Below are 18,524 nucleotides of genomic sequence, written 5' to 3'. Positions count from 1 at the left end.
CTTTTCAGAGTTTGTGTGCTTGGAAATTACAGACGTGGCAGATGGTTCCCAGAAAGGAGACTTCAAATAAAGGAAGAGTTGTATCCTTTCACTCCAGCGTATTTAGATTTATGAATTTGTAATTATTATTTTATACTTCTCTAGGTTGTACTTCAAAGCTGCCCTTGGAGGAGGTGACAGCAAAGACTTGGCTTTCTGGACTCCAGGTGTGCACTCCCCAGGGAAAGTCTGAGCCGGAATTAACTCTTGGAGGGGCACATGCCCAAAACATCCATCAAGCTGCCAGCTGTCTGCTAGAGCTCTTAATGTTGATAATTAGGATCGAGTCATTAAACCGAGGATAGGGTTTATTTGGGAGTTTTTTGTGTACAGAATAATCTTGAAACTTTAAATTTGAAACTTACAATTACTGTTGTCTGGTGGCACATTGGCATTTCATGATGTTGGCAGTGATTCGGCAAGATGGTGTAATCACTTGGGCATCTAGATACTGTTCTGTGATAATAATCAGCTATGTAGACTATAAGAAATGATTTTAATAAACTAACTTGCAGTTGCTGGTTGCACAGACGTTATCTCTGCCTTGTGAGTGATATATTACAGTGGTGATGATGTTGGGTACCTGAACAGGAGCATCTGCAGGCTAAATTAGGAACTGCCTGCCTCCATCCAGCCATCCCTGCTGGCTCAGGGGTGCTTTTCACAGGGGTGCAGAGCAGCAAAGTAACTTCACTTGAAATTGCTGGTTTATCTTAATAGTAATACTGAGGTTTGCTAGTAGGTTTTTGGATGGTTTGAGGTTTTTTGTTGTTCGTTTGGGGTTTTTTTCCCTCCAGTGAAGTTATTTTTGAGTGCCTTGAATAAAACAACCCTATGTGCCACTCTCGCAGGAGGATGTGTTATGCAAGACATTTTTAAGATTCAAGTGGTGTAATGGTCATGAAAACCAGTTTTTACTAGTGTTGGTTGAGATCCAGGTTAAACTGTGTTGATAAAGCCACTAAAATACGTGTGTACAGAAGACTGCACACATCGATTACACCCCCCCACTGAACACATCTCTCAGCTTCTCTGTGTTCTTACAGCAGGGACAACTGTTGGGAAGCCTGGGCAAACCTCATCGCAGGGTTTGAGCCAGATCCTCAGTTGTCTGATGCCTGGCCCCACATCAGGTTGTGCATGAATTGCTGGTGTGTTTTAAGGACTAGAATGCTTTTGCAGCGATTCAGATACTAGCCTTGGCATCGAGTCAATGTGTGTGTGAAGCAGTCTTGAGAAGGCTGGAATTAATATCCAGAATATTTGGGGTTTAAGTCTCTCATTGAATCTGTAGGTCAAGAGAAAAACGTGTTTATGTGGGTAATGGCTTTGGAGAGGGTACAGTGAGTGTGTTTAATCTGCTTAGGAAGTTGCTTCATTTTGGAGAGTTGTTCAGATTTCCTACTATAAAATAATTCAAAATGCTTGCCGTACTCTTACAAGTCCTCTTTCTTCCTTTTCTTCCCTGCTTTCCCCAGCCTCATGAAAAAAGTTGTGGTGTCTTTTGCAGAAGTGTCTTCTTCATATGGAGACTTGTATCTGGAATATGCTGGAGTCGAGATTAATTTTTAGGCTGGGTTGTCAGCTCAGAATAACTATTTCAGTATCTGTAAAGAAAAAGGGATATTGGGCTGGCAGCAGTCTGTGAGTACTTGTCATAGGGAAGCTTTACCCAGAAATGACGAAGCTTTTGACTTCTGGAGTTACTTTACTCTTTTTTTAGTCCAAATGGCTGTGCTGGTTCCTCTCTTGGAGCAGGAGGCTGTGGGCATGTGGGGACACCGGGAACACCAACCATGTGTGGGGCTGGCTCACCTCCAGGTGCTTCGGTGTGGTGGTTTAACCACTTGAACCATGCTCCAAGTGTTCTGTGGAACTTTTTGTTCTCTCCTGTTTTTGAAACCCCAGTTTTTGGTGTCAAGGACCTGCAGCTCTGGGCTCAGCAGGGCTGTCAGGGCAGTGTGTGGAGCTCCTTACAAGAACTCTTTGCTGAGCCAGTGCTGCGGTGCACAGAATGAACTGGCCTCTAATTTTCATGTTGCTTTTACCAGGCTACATTTTAGCTAAAAATGGAAGCTTGTGGCAATGCAGATCTTTTTTTCATGAGTAGCTTGTCTACTTTTGTCCTTAAATGAGCTCCATCTTAAAGGTAGAATTGAAAATATCTTCGTTGCCAGGACTGCGTTCTGTGAGCATCGCAGGGTGCTTTCAGCATCCTCAAGTGAAAACTTAAAACAAGCTCAACTTTTGTGGAAAAGTTTGCTGTTATGCTTCCTTCCTCTTCTTGCAGGCTGGTTAAAGTGGCTTTTTTTTTGTTTTGTTTTTGTTTTTCTTTTTTGCAGAAGGCATATGAAATCTGCAACACCTCTCCTGCATTAATGAGGGTGCAGCACAGGACAATAATGGTGTGTGCTTTGGCCTTTGCTGTTCTGTATTCTGTGTGCTGTTAGTGTGCCAGCATAAATTTACTTGTTTACATTTCAGGTAATTCTTTCAGAATTTCATTAGATTTCATTATCTCTGTAGTGGGGGCAAATTTTTTTCCTGTCAAGACTTCTGAAAGTTGACTGGAGTTGCTGTATTTTCAGAACTTTAAATGGTCATGTCACGTATTTGTGTCTGAGGGGGTGGAGTTCGGCCTCTTAAGTGTGAGTTACTGTTCTGTGTCCCAAAGTGTGTTGTTCTGGCAGTAACAAACAAAACTACTTACACTGTGATGGTTTCATAATCACAGTATTAAACTGTTCATCTATAAATGAGCTTGGGTGAGGATGATCCATATCCTAAGTAGCTTAACCTCCATACCAGACACTGAAGTGGTTTGTAAATTCTCCAGCTAGTAGTGAACTGTAAAATCAGAAACACGCATTATGTGTGAGATTTTAGTTGAAAGTGTGTGGAGTTTTAGGCTGGCTTTCTGATGTAAGGTCATTTTGCTTCAGTACCTTCTTGCTTTGTGCTCAGAATCATCTCCCCTGTCCTGATGCAGCGGCTTTGAACCCTCAGGTGTCCCCTGGCATCACCCCCCAGCCCTTATCTTGGTGTGTGACAGAGCTAGATCCAGATGTTCGGGATGTAGAAGTGATTGTTGGTGTTTCAGATCTTGGGGTGAACAAAAATATTGCTTTGTGCTGCCAGGGGAAGAAACTGTTCCAAAATGTATTATATTTTTCCCCTTGCTGCAAAGCCAGTTTGTTAAAGAGTGCAGTCCAGAATGCGAGTGTGTGAGTTATTTAATGTGTCAATTCTTTTTGTACTTTTTAATATCATTAGTGCTTTAAAGTTGTAACTCTTCAAGAAGAGCGGTGTGCTCTCACTTGAGCTCGTTAGTAGGAGGTTTATGTAACTTCTTCTGATAAAATAGATATCATGATATTTAACTGTGCTTAGAAGGCAAATGTACCTCAGGAACAGGATCGAGCAGAAATAATTCCAGTGCGTTGAAAATGCTGGTTTGGGGGGGGGGGGACACTTTGTAGTACAGTGAAAATTGTATGAGTGAGTGAGACTATATTTTATTCTAATCCTAAATTCTCTAATAGCATGGACTTCTCTATCAGTAGGGCAGGAGAACTGACCTCAGATTGCAGGAGTTTTCTTGGGAGAAGAATGTCAGAATGAGCTCCTTGAGAGAAGCCCCGTCTTTCGGTTGTGTTACTGTTACTAAAACTGTGCCCATTTCCTTCATGAAGGCAGGCCAGCTGTTCAAGTTAGCTAACAGAAATAGTCTGCACTTTGATAGTAGTTTAATTTCTGTTAGATTTGTTGAGAAATTGGTGCTCTTTCTGATAATTACATTAATTGTGGTTTTGGTGTCTTTTTTTTCCAGAATTTACATGTTTGACAGCAGAAGTTGGCTTTCTACTGTAGTGAGAGAAAATGTAAGTAGAGAAAAAAGATGATTTTTTTTTTTCCTCAGTCCTTGAGAAACATCCTATTTTTAAAAAGTGGTTAACTTCATGTTTCTGGCTGTTAATCTGTGCAGCCTAAAATACCTGTTTTCTGCTTTAGCATGTGTATTCTTGTGTCAACAGGAAGGATTTTAAAATGGCCAGGAAACCTGCTAAATAATAGATGTTAGTGCCTGCCTTCTGTCAGAGAGGGAACTGGCAAAGCAGAGGGAGACCACAGATGAAACTGTTTCATCTCAGTGGGGCAGGGAACTGTAATAAATAAAATTATGAGAATAGTCATTCTCTCATGAATGAAAAATTACTTCTCCACCATGTTTGACAAAAGAAGGCCAAATTTCTTTTGAGCAAAGTGGCTCTTGTCAGAATGTTCTTTTCAATGTGTCAGTCTTATTTAAACAGAACCTAAAAGTTTCAGAGTTTATATTCTGTGTAATTGTAATTATTGCTGTTGTTCTTGGAGCAGTAAAATCTTCATTACCTTCCAGACTTTAACTTGAATTTCTGTGCAGCTCTATAGTCTGGGAGGAACATTGCTAATTGGCCAAGTATTTGCTCAGTTAAATCTGTTATTTTCAATTACTAGATATTTACCTGTTTTTCAAAAAGCAGGCAGCAGGCTTTATTTCTCTACCCATATCTCCCTCTGGATCCCAAGGGACCCTGAATTCTTTCTTCCTACTTTAGTTTATGTAAACAAGAGAGAGAACACCTCAAATTTGTTCCACAAGCAATTCTGATCTCCTTGTGTTTCCCACTGAATAGAAGTGAAATAAGAAATCAATCTCTACTCCTGAAAACAAAAAGAACCCTCAGCTTTTCAAAGCCAGTGTGACGTCAGCTCACTGTAACTAACAGTGAGTTGTGGATAATTCCTTTGTCATTGTGAAAATGTCCAAGCTGCTGTGCATGTTGTTAATAGGATTTGTGGTATCTGATAGATTAGCACAGCTTCATTTAATCAGATGACCTGCTCTGGGACTGTCTGGTGGCCATACTGTGAGCTCGTTGTTAAGGCTGTAAAGTTTGGGCTCTGTTTTTGCAAATGTTTTGCTTTTCAGCCAGGCTGGAGTGATGTGTATTGGCAGGAAAGAGGTTGAGGGAACAAATGTCAGACAGCCTGTTCATGGGAGAACAGAGATTTGCTAAACCTCCTTAGAAAATTACTGTGCTTGAGTAAAATATGAACAATTTATCTTCAAACCCTCTGTGTTACCAGACTTTGCATCCACAATGGCTTGGTGGGATTTATGTTAGGCTTTGGTGGTAGTAATGTCTGCTAAAAATACCTTGTGGCACACGAAGTTTGACCAGCAAGGGATAGAAATTCAAAATATTTGACTTAATGATAGCTGTGATTTCAAGTGTGGGGTTTTTTCTTTAATCTGCAGAGATTGTTCACAGGACAGAGAGAGGGTGGAAGACTCCATCCTTTTTTTTTTTTCCTTTTCTCAGTAGGAATGGTGTGAGAAAATTAAATAAAGAATATTTTGGTAAGCATTGCTTCATTGCTGTTACCAGCAGAGGAATTTCAGAGAGGAATAATATTTAACAGTGGAATATATGTTTGGATGGGTTGTATTCAGCTCTCAAGAATCAGGCTACAAATAAATGTGAGGGTGTTAATGGTATCTTGTTTTCAGTAACTGGACTTAATTGGATAAACAGCTTGAGCTGTGGAAAGGACACTGGAGTTGTTACAATGAAATGAGTGAATTTGAATTCTTCCTCGGCCTTTGAATTTCTCTGTCACTGGTTTCAGAACAGTGAGTGAATAATTCTTACTCTTTAAATAAGAATTAGTCCACTGGGATCCTGAGTATATCTCAATTTGCAGGAAGCACATGGAAGTTTTGTAAGACTTTCTACAGTTTAAAAACTTAGTTCAAAGCTGTTGGACACACAACTGACTGACTGGACGTGCAAAACTCTGCTCTTACATTGGAATACAGCTCATGTCACTTGGAGAAAAGCAAACCCTGAGCTGTTCCTTTGACATAAATGATAGGATAAACCCTTTTGATACAGCTGAATTGTGAAGTTTTATCATATATAGAAAGTAACAAATCAGGAAAAGTCAATAGTTGGTTTTGCTGTGTGGGAAACAAAGGAACAAAGTGACTTTTCTATGGGTAACTTGTCAGAAGAGATTAGAGGCTTGGGTCATCTGGAGTAGTGGGGAATAGTGAAGTGCCCTGAAGTGCACAGATTGTTATCCCCAGCAAGAAGAGAATTACCCACAAGGTACACTGGTCAACAGGATTAGGGGAAATAAGCTTAGACCAGAGACACTTAAGTACTTCAGCCCCTGGAAAGGTCTTGAGGGCGTTCAGGAAAGTGAATGTGTTATTCCTGAGAAGCTGCCTTCAGGGACACACTCACATATTCCAAAGAAAGTGAGGTAAGCATGAGTTTGGCTCCTACCTATTTCTGCACAGCTATGGGGGTAATTTGGGGAAAAGGAGTGTGGAACCTGAGGAATGACTTTTTTCCTGACGTTTGCTTGATTTAGAAATGCAGTAACTTCTTTCAAAAGCAAAAAATAGAATCATCATCATCCTCCACATCAAGCTTACAGGTTCTTCTAGAAATCTTCTTGGAAAATGGGGTTAAATGCCTTTAGAACATGCCAAGAAATAAAAATCTGTTTCAGGATACTCAGTTGTGCTTGTCTGTGATGAGCAGAGACTGTTCAATGGATGATCTATTCTGTAATATCAATAAATCTGTATAAAAATTTCCCATCTACAAAGAGTGAGAATAGATAAAAGTATTTTTACCCATACATTCTTCTGACCTTATGTGATATCTTAATCTTTTAAAGATACTTCTTTTAATACAAGACCAGTAAGCTCTGATTTACAGTATAGCTACAAAGGACATGGGAGGCTGGAACACTTTCCTCCCATAGATCTCATATTTCTACCATAAATTTAGTTGTCTAAAACTTAGTATAAAAGAAATAGAGGCACAGCCAAGCTGCTTTGCTGTTTGTCCCATAAATTTTACAGTTTGCTTCAGAGAACTCCTATATTTTAATGCCCTTGGCTGCTGTAGGGTTGTCATTTCCTGAGTGAGTGAGTTCAGTCGTGTTGGCAGGAATTAGCACTTCCTGTTGATGTTGAAACAACAAAGACTACAAAGAGAATGTGGAAATCTGCTTTAAACAATTCCTATGGATGCTGACAGAAAGGCACCTCAGAGTTTGGAGTTGCTTGGAATGCCTAGGGGTGAAGTTGGAATTCTAAGAGTGAATCTATCTTCAAGATAGGAACTTAGATGGATACAAGATGTTGCAGATGGGAAAATGAGCTTTTTTTATGTGACTTTTTTCTTAGGATAAGGGTTCATCTCCTTAGGCCTCTCCCTGTTCCATGCAAAGAAGCTTTGTTTCATTTAAATGCAAGAGAATTCTCTCTCTCAGTGCACAAATTCTACAGAAATAAATTGGTGCTATTTTAAGGAGAGCATATCTGCTCTGACTGACGTGAGATTATTCCTCCTATTGTATTTTTAAATAAAGCTGCATGTAAAGTCTTCAGTGTAGTTCCTTGTACCTGCAGCTGGAATTCTTGGTATCCTGAGGCTTTATTGCAATCTCATCCATGAGTTGCTGTGACCTTGAGCAGAACACGAAAGTTTTGGAATTTCTTGCTCTGAAATAGAAAGGATACCATCTCTGGATTCTCTGTCTGGAGTGGTCAGTATTTGCTTAGTAGGAAATGGGCTTATATATTAACTTAGAGAATGGCAGAACTGGATATGAAAAAGCTGAAAGATCTGAACAATTGCAGTTTATTCTTAAATTAATTCCTTTCTGACAAGAGCAGTGCATTAGTGTTTCACCAGGTGTGTGAACTGCCCAGGAGCTGCAGACATGCTCAAAATTCTAACAGATACCCAGCCCAGATTGTGTCCTGATGGGATCTGATACCCGTCTCAGTTTGTCTGAGATGCAGATTGAATACAACATCTTGAGAAACAAAAGAGCATTCAAGAGAAAAGCAGGATAATAAAACACTCAGGATGGCTTTTGTCTTAACTGGATTTTGGACTGAGCTGAACAAGCAATCTTAAAGGGGCTTAGAGATGACCCTGGAACCAGAAGAGAGAAGGAAGAGACCCAGTTTCACAATGAAGTGAAAGGGCCTTGAAGTTGTACGAGTGGAGGTTTTGGGAGAGAAGCCAACTGAAATTCCTTTTCTAAGATACTGTGGGTTTCAGAGAAAAGGAAAAAATCGTAAATGATGCTATGACAAGATCTGGCATCTGTTCCTAGAGGTTTTCAGTTTGGAATAACTACTATGGAGAGAGCTTCAACCTAAGTCTGGTTATGGGGGATAGAAATATTTAGGGAATATTGAAGTCTAAACTATTTTGAAGTGTCTTTTAACAGTGGTGTTTGTTCTGCTGCTCTAATTTACCTTGACATTATGTTCTCTGTTACTGTGACTGGATAAAAATTTGGAAGTTATCCTCATCTTTCTCCTTGGGAAGGGCTTTAAGAGGAAAACAAAACCCCCATGCTTGCAAAGATAAATAAGCTGATTAAATCTTCACAGAATAATATGTAAAGCTGCTAGCAAAGCGTTTCCTTTATTTAATAGTAAAGGGTCAATTCTGGCTAATAAAATGTTCAAAAATCACACTCTCAGTGTTAATTTGTAAACTCCAGGTGTTCTGTGTAGTATTTGAAATTGGAACCAATTATCTTGTTCTGCAATAAAAGATAAAAATTCATCAGCATGTTTCTTCAGCGTCTTCCCTTGCTATCAAGCTGCAGAGATTCTAAAACAAAAACTTCAGGAACAGCTGAGTTGGAGATGTGGAATGCTAGGGAAAATGCCAACAGTATCTTTCTGGAACAGAGACTTTTAAAGATAAATTGTACATTTTATAGGAAATATCCATATGATTATAATATTGGGAAACAGCCCAATAGTTGAGCAACTCTATAGGCAAAAGCTGAGGTTGTTTCAGTGGTTGTGATGTTTTAGAGAGCCTCTGCCTTGCTGGCTCTATAAAATACATAGGAGTAATTTGGTGCCTATGGATACTGGGAAAACAGAGGCTTAGAGGGGAGCAGTGACTCTTGGCTATGGTTTCTCAAACTCCTGCCCTCAACCCAGCAAAAAATGACTGGTTTTACTCTGACAACACGTTCATGTTACAGTCTGCTCTGGTATCTCAGACATTTTAGCAGTTATCAAGTAAAACCCTTAACATTTGTGAGTGATCTTCTTTTCTCCAGATAGCAGAACAATGTTTTTCTTAACCATGATGTTGCAGACAGTTTTTACAGCATTTTGCAGGTTCTTGTGTCAGTGTAAATCCTTACTCTTTGCTGGGAGGATTCCTTACTCTGTTCTGAAGACCTGCAGGGAAGTTCTGACTTCCATGTCTAAAATTGGTGTTACCTGCTTACTCACCCTTGGGCAACTTGAATTTATACAAAAATGAATCAGAAACACTAATGAAAAAAAGAAAGAGGCCTGGGGGAGAGAAATAAGTCCAAATTCTGTTTTATTTCCTGTGGCTGGAAACAAAACACATCCATTTGTGGCAACACCTTCTGCTGTGGAGATTTCAGACACGCATTTTCACCTGTTCTCCAGTGTTTAGAAATCAATCTGCCATTTTCTTTTCAAGTGCTGTTTGAAGTGGTTGAAAGGACTTGTAATTTCAAACTTGGATTTCTCCTAATTCTCCTGCTTCTGACCTGTCTTTCAGATTTCTGGTTGTTTCAGAGGTGGCAGTGGAGCACACCTTTAGCACAGGAAAATGAGCGAGCTTGACCAGTTACGCCAGGAGGCCGAGCAACTGAAAAACCAAATCAGAGTATGTATTGTGCCTCAACACAAATGAATGTGTCTTGAGGAGGACAGAAATGATGCCTTAAATGTTTCTCCAATGTCAAACTTAATGTAGAAAGGGCAAGCACATGTGACTGCTTTAGAAAATTACTTTTTTGGTCTTTTATATTGCTTAGAAAATAAGTTACATAAGCAATGCATAAAATTGCTGATCAAAATAAATGTGTACTGAAGTTTGTCTGAGCTAGAGCATAACTAAAGTTAAAAAAACCTTAAAATAAGGACAGTGATAAAGTTAGTCAGAGCTTAGTCCAGTAAGGTCTTAAAAACCTCTGAGGTTGAAGGCTGCACAGCCTGTCTGGACAAGCAGTCCCATTGCTTGAGTGTCTTTGTGGTGAAAGTCATGTTACCTTTCTCCCAAAAGAAGAAGAAATTTCAAAGTTCCATGCTCAATGTGTTTTGACAGCAGGCGGTGTATTATGTTAATGCTGCTGTTAGGATGGGTCCTCTCTGGGTGACAAACAGAAATGTTTTCTGAACCTTGGGTTCAGGGGGCTTAATCAGCTTGACAAAACAGAGAAAGAAACACACAGAACTCCATCCAATTTCTCTAATTTCCTTCTCTTGCAGGATGCTAGGAAAGCATGTGCAGATGCCACCCTGGCTCAGGTAAGAATTTCAGAGTTTAGCAGGAATTAAGAAGATCTGTCTCCTTTACAAAAAGAAAATGCTGTGGAAGAAGGTGAATGCAAGTGAATCTGGTTTTGCCTCCTGTAGCAATTATTTTTTTTTTGCCTTTGGGTGTTTTCTTCCAGAAATAAGTATATGCTTGTCTAGTTCCTGAGAGCAGTGGCCTTGAGCAGTGGTTTCTTTGAGTGACTCAGGACACATTTCTGCTGCTTAATGGAAAATAATGCTCTGCTCTGGAGCTGGGAGCAGTACTGTTGTCACCCTGATAATCTGAACCATAAGGCCTGCTGAGGTTAAACTACTTCAATGTCTGCTACATTTATCTGTGCAGGAGGAGAAAACCCAGATCAAAGGTCTGAAATCCTAGAAGTCTAAGAAGATATGACCTAAACAAAACAATTTCTGGGAGTGTTTATAAATGCAGTAGGCTACTTGAGTCATGTGATAAAGACATGCTACTTAAAATGACATAACTTCTGAATGGAGAGTTTGAAAAAAATCAGTCAGTATTGAGAAAGTGGGACTTTGGGTTGCAATGGAACTGTGTGTGAGATGTTACTTGTGAACAGTGAAGGGAAAAACTCAGAGTGTGGTGTTTTCCTGTTTCAGATCACAGCCAATATCGACCCGGTGGGGAGAATCCAGATGCGCACTAGGAGAACACTCCGGGGACACCTGGCCAAAATTTATGCAATGCACTGGGGGACTGATTCCAGGTGGGTACAAAACTGGATCACTTGGCTTCACTGCTCTCTGGAAAGCTGAGTGCACAGTTCTTGGGACCACTGGGAATTAATAATTCTGAGAGAACTTGGACAACCAAGAGAATTCAGAAACACTGAATGCCACGATTTTCCTCCATGTTTTTGTAATCCAAATCTACATTTGGTGCCCACATCCCAGTCTTTGTCTACTTGCCTGAAAAATTCTGAGGAACTGTGGAAATAGAATAGATATCATTATCAGTTGTCTTTTTTCCTTAAAAGCTTCCTGTTAACTACTGATTCATTTAAAGAGAAACTAAATGCTACTGGTATCAGCTGCTTTAATTCTCTTTTCTTTACAGTGTTCATCACAAAGGTGTTCTTTGTGTGCCCACAATGATTGTGTTTCCTTTCTGTTTCCTCTCTAGGCTTCTAGTTAGTGCCTCCCAGGATGGCAAACTTATAATTTGGGACAGCTATACTACAAACAAGGTAAGGCCAGCTGGTCCATTGCTGTGTAATTCAACTGTGAATGCATCAGAAGGAAGTGTTACCCATCATCATTTTGGCTCTGTTGCTTTCCTAGTCCTAAATCCAAATTTTGAATTCTCCAGAACAATCGAGTTGTGTGTAAAGAACACAGCAGTGTCTTCAGTGTGTGAAAATGTGCACCACACATGGAGAACAAGGAAAAACTTTGTTCCAAAGAATGTTTTGATTTGTTTTGATACTGCAGAAAAGTGATTAGCAGAGAGCAGGCAGTGATGAGCGTGTTGCGCCAGAAGGGGCAGAGATTTAGGCAGAGCCATATTAATTTGTTGTCTGCAGTGAAGTCCTGAAAGACCTGACATGTTCTAGTGAGTCATCACTTCGTGGCTGCAGTCACACGAGGCAGTTCGGGACTACTTTTACTTTCATTTGACAGTGATTGGTAATTAGTGATCACGGCCACTGTTACTGTCAGCAATTCCCATGTAGCCCCTTGTGGTTTGGCTGACAGAGCTGCTTGAGTTTGCTGCATGGAACTGGCTTAATTTCAAAAAAATTTTCCTAGCTTAGCTCCTCCTAGTATTAAAATCAGTGTTACCAATGCACTGGAGCAAATGGCATAACTTTACTAAAAAGTTAATATAATATGGTTTGCAAGTTAAAAATAAACCCTCTCCTTTTTACCTTCATCCTCCTCCTTTGACCCCAGCCTGCAGGTAAATATAATCTTAAATTACTGTGACTACTGTAGGATGGTAAAATCATCACTGTACACCATGATTTCTGTATTGGTATCTTCAATTCTTATATCAATGCTAATTAATCCATGCAATATTCTTTTGGCAGTTCCAGCACACACTGGAAGTAACAGTCTTGTCATCAATTTGATCTTTTCCTAATGATAAATTAAAATGGCTCAAAGTGAATATTCCAAATAGTTCTTTAGTAGAAGACTTCCAAAAATGAGCTGGTTGTGCTTTTGGGATAGGGTTGGGGTTTTTTTAACTGCTGTTTGCTGCAGGATCACTGATTACTGGCTGTCCCTCTGCTTCTAATGAAATCTTTACTTAAGGAATTCAGGAAGATTGTTAATATTGCATGAAAAAATCACCAAAGTTCTAAGGACACCAGCCCTTTCCTAAAGACTTTATGAACACATTTAAGGGATGAACGTAACGAGTTAACAAGAGGGAACAGGTTTAGCTTCTATAATTATCTAAAAAAAGTTCTCTGAGCACAGAATGACAAGGAAACATGGGGTAGTTATTTAAATGTGAAGCTTGATTGCTTGCAGTGGGTTTCCAAAGAAGGATTTAAATGGCAGTGGAAGCAGCGATTTCCTTACTTGTTCATTCACAGCATCTAAGCCTGGAATTGGCAGTTTTGCTGACTGTGCTTGGAAGTCAATATTTTCCTGAACCTATAATAAACCAATAGTAATCAGAGCACTGAAATGAAATAATTCACTTTTTACCAAAATTGCTGATGAAACTGGATTCAGGAAAAGCAAATCTGAGGTTTTATTACGTCATTGCTTGTTCTGACGAGCTTCATATGCAAGTTATCCCCAAAATAGTTTGATACTCAAACAGCTGGTTTTTTCTTGCTTTTCTGCCAAAAAGATGATGTCTGTCTTGAGAGACAGGTGAAAAACTTCCTGGTGGTACAGCACTGAATGCAGTTTTTGAGATTAAATCCAGGCCTGTCTCTGTTTCAGGTGCATGCGATTCCCCTGCGCTCCTCCTGGGTCATGACTTGTGCATATGCTCCTTCTGGGAATTACGTGGCTTGTGGTGGGCTCGACAACATCTGCTCCATTTATAACTTGAAAACTCGTGAAGGGAATGTCCGTGTCAGCCGTGAGCTCGCTGGGCACACAGGTGAGTGGCTGCTCACAGTTACCTCAGCACACGGTGAAGATTAAAAAAAAATATCCTTTAAATATAATCTCCTAATTAAAATCTACTTCTTTCCTCAGGCAGGACCTTAGTTGCACACTGCCTGGTTTTAAATGTTTTTTAGCAGTTTTTCTGCTGCAGAATTGAACGAAACTTATAGCTGGAAGTTGACGTTTGCAGGTTTTCGAATTTTTTGCTGTAGTGTGAATTCTGTGCTGTGTGAAATGGAAGTGGTTAGCAGGCAGACTGATTTTGTAATCAGGGTGGTTCCATTGATGGTTTGTCAGATGGGATTTCAGGAAAAAAGATCTTCAGAGCGTTCAGATGAAATTCTTTGATGCCACTGTTGGGAAACACGCAATGTCCATGCTCAGGTCTTTGTACTGACCAGGAATGCAGTTTGGTTTTCCTCATTAGTGGTCTGATACAGTTGAGGTCATCAGCATTTGTTGCTGCTGGATGCAGTGACACTGAGATCCACTCTTTAAGAAAGTTGAGTCTGTGCAGTGCAGGCTCACTTGGACTTTTGCCCAGCTTGGCCAGTGGATTCCACACTTCCCCCTTCCTCTGGTTGGGTTGGGGTGGTCTGTAAAGAGCCAAACCACATCTTGTCCAAAACATTGCAGATTCCTATACAAAAATCATCTGTTGCATTTTAGGCTTTTAGTGTTTCTTGCTGCAGCTTCAGGAGAGGGGAAGCAGCTTGTTAGCAAACCAGTATTGCCTTTGAAGGGTAATCTCTTGCCTTATCTGTGCACCTTTTATTCTGTTTCCAGGCTACTTGTCCTGCTGTCGTTTCCTGGATGATAATCAGATCGTCACCAGCTCTGGCGACACCACTTGGTAAGCTGGGACACTGGGACAGCCCTGTCAGGAAGGGCTTTTCAAACCCATTCTCTGTGACTGAAGGAAACTTTGTCCTTCATAAACCTTATCATGACCACAAGACTGTGGTGATTGCTGCTCGTATGTCACTTTTGCTGGTAATTTCAACTCTGTGAGCCTTGGCTGTTTCCTTGTGCCTGGTGTTCTGAAGAGCCTGACCTAATTCTGTGTTAAGATGTTCTGGGAATTTTTTTATTAATATAATTATTTGGCCTTCAGGAATAACTGTATTAGACTAATGATTTTCCTCAAAACTCTTTTTGTATTCATTATTTATTATTTTAAAAGTCATGTTTGGATATTTCTAATAAAGAATGTAGTTAATGTTGTTATTCAGAAGAGTTCCTAGAAAATATTCTACAGTGACAATAGCTGGGTTTCTTGAGGAGAATGTAGGTGTATGTCTTCATAAATACTGGTTTCTGAACTAAAAAAGGCCTCCATCTTTTTTTCATAGGTTTTTCTATTGTATCAATTTCTTTAAAAGCATTGCAGTTCTCCCAAGCAGCAGCACTTAGAGCAAAGGTTGTCTAATAAATACCTCTCCTACACAATGCCAGTCTCTTTGAATACCTGTTTATTAGCCCACTGATTCTGAGTAGCTATTGAATATATATGGGATTAAAACCAAAAATGTTTGGTGTTTAGAAAATCCAAAAAACTATAACAAAATGAGAGGTTTGGTAGAAATGATGCTCTTTATAAGAGAATACAGCTGCTTCAGGAGTTCCTGTAGTAATTCTGCAGCTGTTTGACATCACCTCAGTTCAGCCAAGCTTCAAAGGACTTTACCAAAGTGCAGGCATCTCTTGTTTGCATGGTTTGAACCTGCTACTGATGGGTCTGGTTTGCTAAGAAATTACAGAAATTAAAAATCCTGACTTCCTAAAGTGTTTAGACCTCTTCTTAAGGAGGTGATAGTGTTCTTTCATCCTTTTGTACTCTTACATATCACTGTAGTAACGATTTGGCTGACTTGCAACTTCAAGATCAGACATAATTCACAAAGTTTCTCATCCTCTGTAAGTTTATAAAAATGAGAAACGCTGGCTCAGCTTTTGCTGTGGCTTTACCACTGCTGCTTTAAATGAAGCTGTAGTAGTACTGGATAACAGCCATGGCAGAGAACTTTGGGATGAACAGCCCTCCCTGTCAGTCATCAGTTTTTTGCACTCTTTTTCAATTTAAAACCCCCCAATGTTTTAAAATTAAGGATAATTTTAAGGTCTTCCATGCACAATTAATCTGCAACAGCCAGATAGTTCAACCAAAAATGTTTATTTCTATTGTCAGTATCAATCTTGTTAGTACTTTCTGGAGTTTTACTTCAGCAGTGATACAAAGACCTTATAAAGGAGCACAGACGTGTTGATTTGTCTCTTTAATTATTCTTTCCAGTGCTCTCTGGGACATAGAAACTGGTCAGCAGACAACCACATTTACTGGGCACACTGGAGACGTGATGAGTTTGTCCCTTGCTCCTGATGCCCGGTGTTTTGTTTCTGGTGCCTGCGATGCCTCTGCCAAACTGTGGGATGTTAGAGAAGGAATGTGCCGGCAAACCTTCACCGGCCACGAGTCGGACATCAATGCCATCTGTGTATGTAGCTGCTTCATTTATCATTTTCTATTTCTCTGGTCTCAGCTCTTCAGCACGATAAAGTATTTTCAGGGGTTTTTTAAATAAGTTTGTGGAGCTGAGGGAATTACCTGAAATTTGTGGGGAATGGAAACTGAGTGTTGGTTCGTGAATTTTCTTCACTGGGTTTGCCATATCCCAGTGTAGAGAGGTGCATCCTCTTGTTTGCTGTTTTCTGGTGTGATGCAGAGGGATCCAGTCTGAAACCATGTGTGGTTTTTTCCCTCCCCCACTGCAGTTCTTCCCCAACGGCAACGCCTTTGCCACGGGCTCGGACGATGCCACGTGCCGGCTCTTCGACCTGCGGGCCGACCAGGAGCTGATGGTTTATTCCCATGACAACATCATCTGTGGCATCACCTCTGTAGCATTTTCCAAGAGTGGCCGCCTGCTCCTAGCTGGGTATGATGACTTCAACTGCAACGTGTGGGACACGCTGAAAGCTGATAGAGCAGGTAAATGGCGCTGGGTTGGAATACTGGAAACTCAGTGTGGATATTTTATTGGAGTCCCCACCCCTGGAGGTGTCCAGGGAACGTCTGGACGTGGCACTCGGTGCTCTGGGCAGGGTGACAAGGTGGGGACCAGCCACAGGTTGGACTTGATGGCCTTGGTGGCCTTGTCAGCCTCTCATTCTGTGATACTGAATGTGTGGATTGAGTCTTATGCACAGATCTGTCAGCACTCACTGTCTCGACTTCAGAACTCTCTGAAAACCTCTTTAGGCTGCCCAGTGATGTTACAAATCCATTGGAATCCTGCTCAAGGATGGATGCTTGAGAACAGGAAGATTGCCATTAAAAACAAGGGCTTGGAGTGGATGGATATTCTTTTTTAGACTTTATGGCTTTGTTCATGCATTAACTATTCAAAGCAATTCAACATTAATGTTGCTATTTATACACAAGACTTTTTTTTTTCCCTGGTATTTGTAGCAGTAGTTGTAGAGACAACCAGCAAAACAACAGAGACTGGAGTTTATCTTTTGAGGAAACAAACATGAAATTCATGGTCCAAAGATGAAGAGAATATGACTTCAGTTTTTTAAAATGAAAACTTTTGTTGGAAAAAAGGTATAAATTTGGCCACAAATGTTTCATTACTCTCATCAGAACAGGACATGAGAACAAATATTCTGCATATTGAAATGTTCCAAGGCTTCAGATTGCTGGGCAGGTTTGGCACTTCTGATACTAAACACTTGTGTATCTTCCGATACTGGCACTTCTGTATGAAACACCTTTGTGGTTCTGTATTCAGTACAAGTATTAAAGACTCGTTGGTGCTGATTTTGTTTTACCAAATTGCAGCACTTTCTGTTGCTGGTGGTAGAATGAGGAGAGTCCTATGAGCATTCTAATTCATGTAGAAAGATTAATTTCAAGTCCATCAAGAATATCTTGGCTCAGTGCTGTGGACTGGAAAGCTTGAACATAATTAGGTTTTCTTTTTACCTCCTTGAAACCCTTAAATTAAAGGGGATAGAGGAAAATGTTGTCTCCCTTAATTCTTCTGTTTAGTGTCTCAATTCTTTTTTTTAATGGTGCTATAATTGAATTGTATTAGATCTCCATATTGACAAGTAGATTGTATGGAGGAGTCTGTCTTGTTAATGTAGTAAGAGAAAATGGGATGAAAAATGCTTTAGAGTTCATAACATAATTCACTTTAACTTGTGGTTTTAAAATTCTTTACAAATGTAAAAATTTCGTAAAATTTAACTGATCTTTATCACTGTGGTGAGGAGCAGAAGCTGTGCAGTGCATGGTTGTACTGCATCTATTGCTGTGACATTGGCAGAGTCTTCAGGGCTGTCACTTCACAGCTCAGGGGAGACCAGTAAAAGTCATAATAAGGGGAATATACAAGGAAAACTTTGGAATAATGCCTTTACTGAATTACCCCCTTGTGAACCCACCTAGCTCTGTCTGAGTCTGTGCTTGTAGAACCAGAGGCATTTAAAAATTCCAGCCGTGTTTGTTCAGGATTTTTGACTGTAGAGGTTGGCTAATCCAAATGTGCCTTGGTGTTACTTGAACTGAGACAGGAAATCACCAACATAATGCAATTTATTGGTTACATTTCTCATTTCTAGGTGTCCTTGCTGGTCACGATAACCGTGTCAGTTGCTTAGGTGTGACTGATGATGGCATGGCAGTGGCAACAGGGTCATGGGACAGCTTCCTCAAGATCTGGAACTGAAGTAGGTGAGTACCCAACTCATTAAGGTTGGGTTGGGATGCAGAACGCTTTTTGATCATTCAGGTTAGGAAGTCACTGGGGAACAAACCCCAGCAGTTGGGTGGTTTAGAGCACCATTAGTTTAATGTATGCAGTGCCATTTTTCTGGTGGCCTATTTTTGACATACTGTACTTTGCTGTGTGGGTTTTTGAGTAAATAAATATCACTGGGAAAGTGGGGGGATAATGCCTGGATGTGTCAGTGGTGGGGAGAG

At 40.2% G+C, this 18,524-nt stretch overlaps 1 protein-coding gene across 12 annotated transcripts in view; it reads left to right on the top strand.

Moving 5' to 3' along the window:
- GNB1 (G protein subunit beta 1) overlaps nt 1-18,524 on the top strand; it is a 35,051-nt gene that overhangs the window by 14,743 nt on the left and 1,784 nt on the right. For 6 of the 12 annotated variants that reach the window (XM_032131713.1, XM_032131718.1, XM_032131721.1 and 3 more), the window contains 10 exons: nt 3,869-3,920; nt 9,681-9,788; nt 10,394-10,432; nt 11,063-11,169; nt 11,586-11,649; nt 13,364-13,526; nt 14,321-14,387; nt 15,828-16,029; nt 16,307-16,523; nt 18,164-18,275. In XM_032131713.1, coding sequence (XP_031987604.1) covers nt 9,732-9,788; nt 10,394-10,432; nt 11,063-11,169; nt 11,586-11,649; nt 13,364-13,526; nt 14,321-14,387; nt 15,828-16,029; nt 16,307-16,523; nt 18,164-18,270 — 1,023 coding nt within the window. In that variant the 5' untranslated portion in view covers nt 3,869-3,920; nt 9,681-9,731 and the 3' untranslated portion in view covers nt 18,271-18,275. Of the gene's footprint in view, nt 1-2,381; nt 2,524-3,868; nt 3,921-6,244; nt 6,352-9,680; nt 9,789-10,393; nt 10,433-11,062; nt 11,170-11,585; nt 11,650-13,363; nt 13,527-14,320; nt 14,388-15,827; nt 16,030-16,306; nt 16,524-18,163; nt 18,276-18,524 lie in introns of those variants that run through there. The other 6 variants (XM_032131725.1, XM_032131724.1, XM_032131723.1 and 3 more) reach the window with 4 other exon arrangements.

The sequence above is a fragment of the Corvus moneduloides genome, chromosome 22, assembly GCF_009650955.1.
Source record: "Corvus moneduloides isolate bCorMon1 chromosome 22, bCorMon1.pri, whole genome shotgun sequence".
Taxonomy (NCBI): domain Eukaryota; kingdom Metazoa; phylum Chordata; class Aves; order Passeriformes; family Corvidae; genus Corvus; species Corvus moneduloides.
This window is presented reverse-complemented; position numbering and strand designations above follow the sequence as displayed.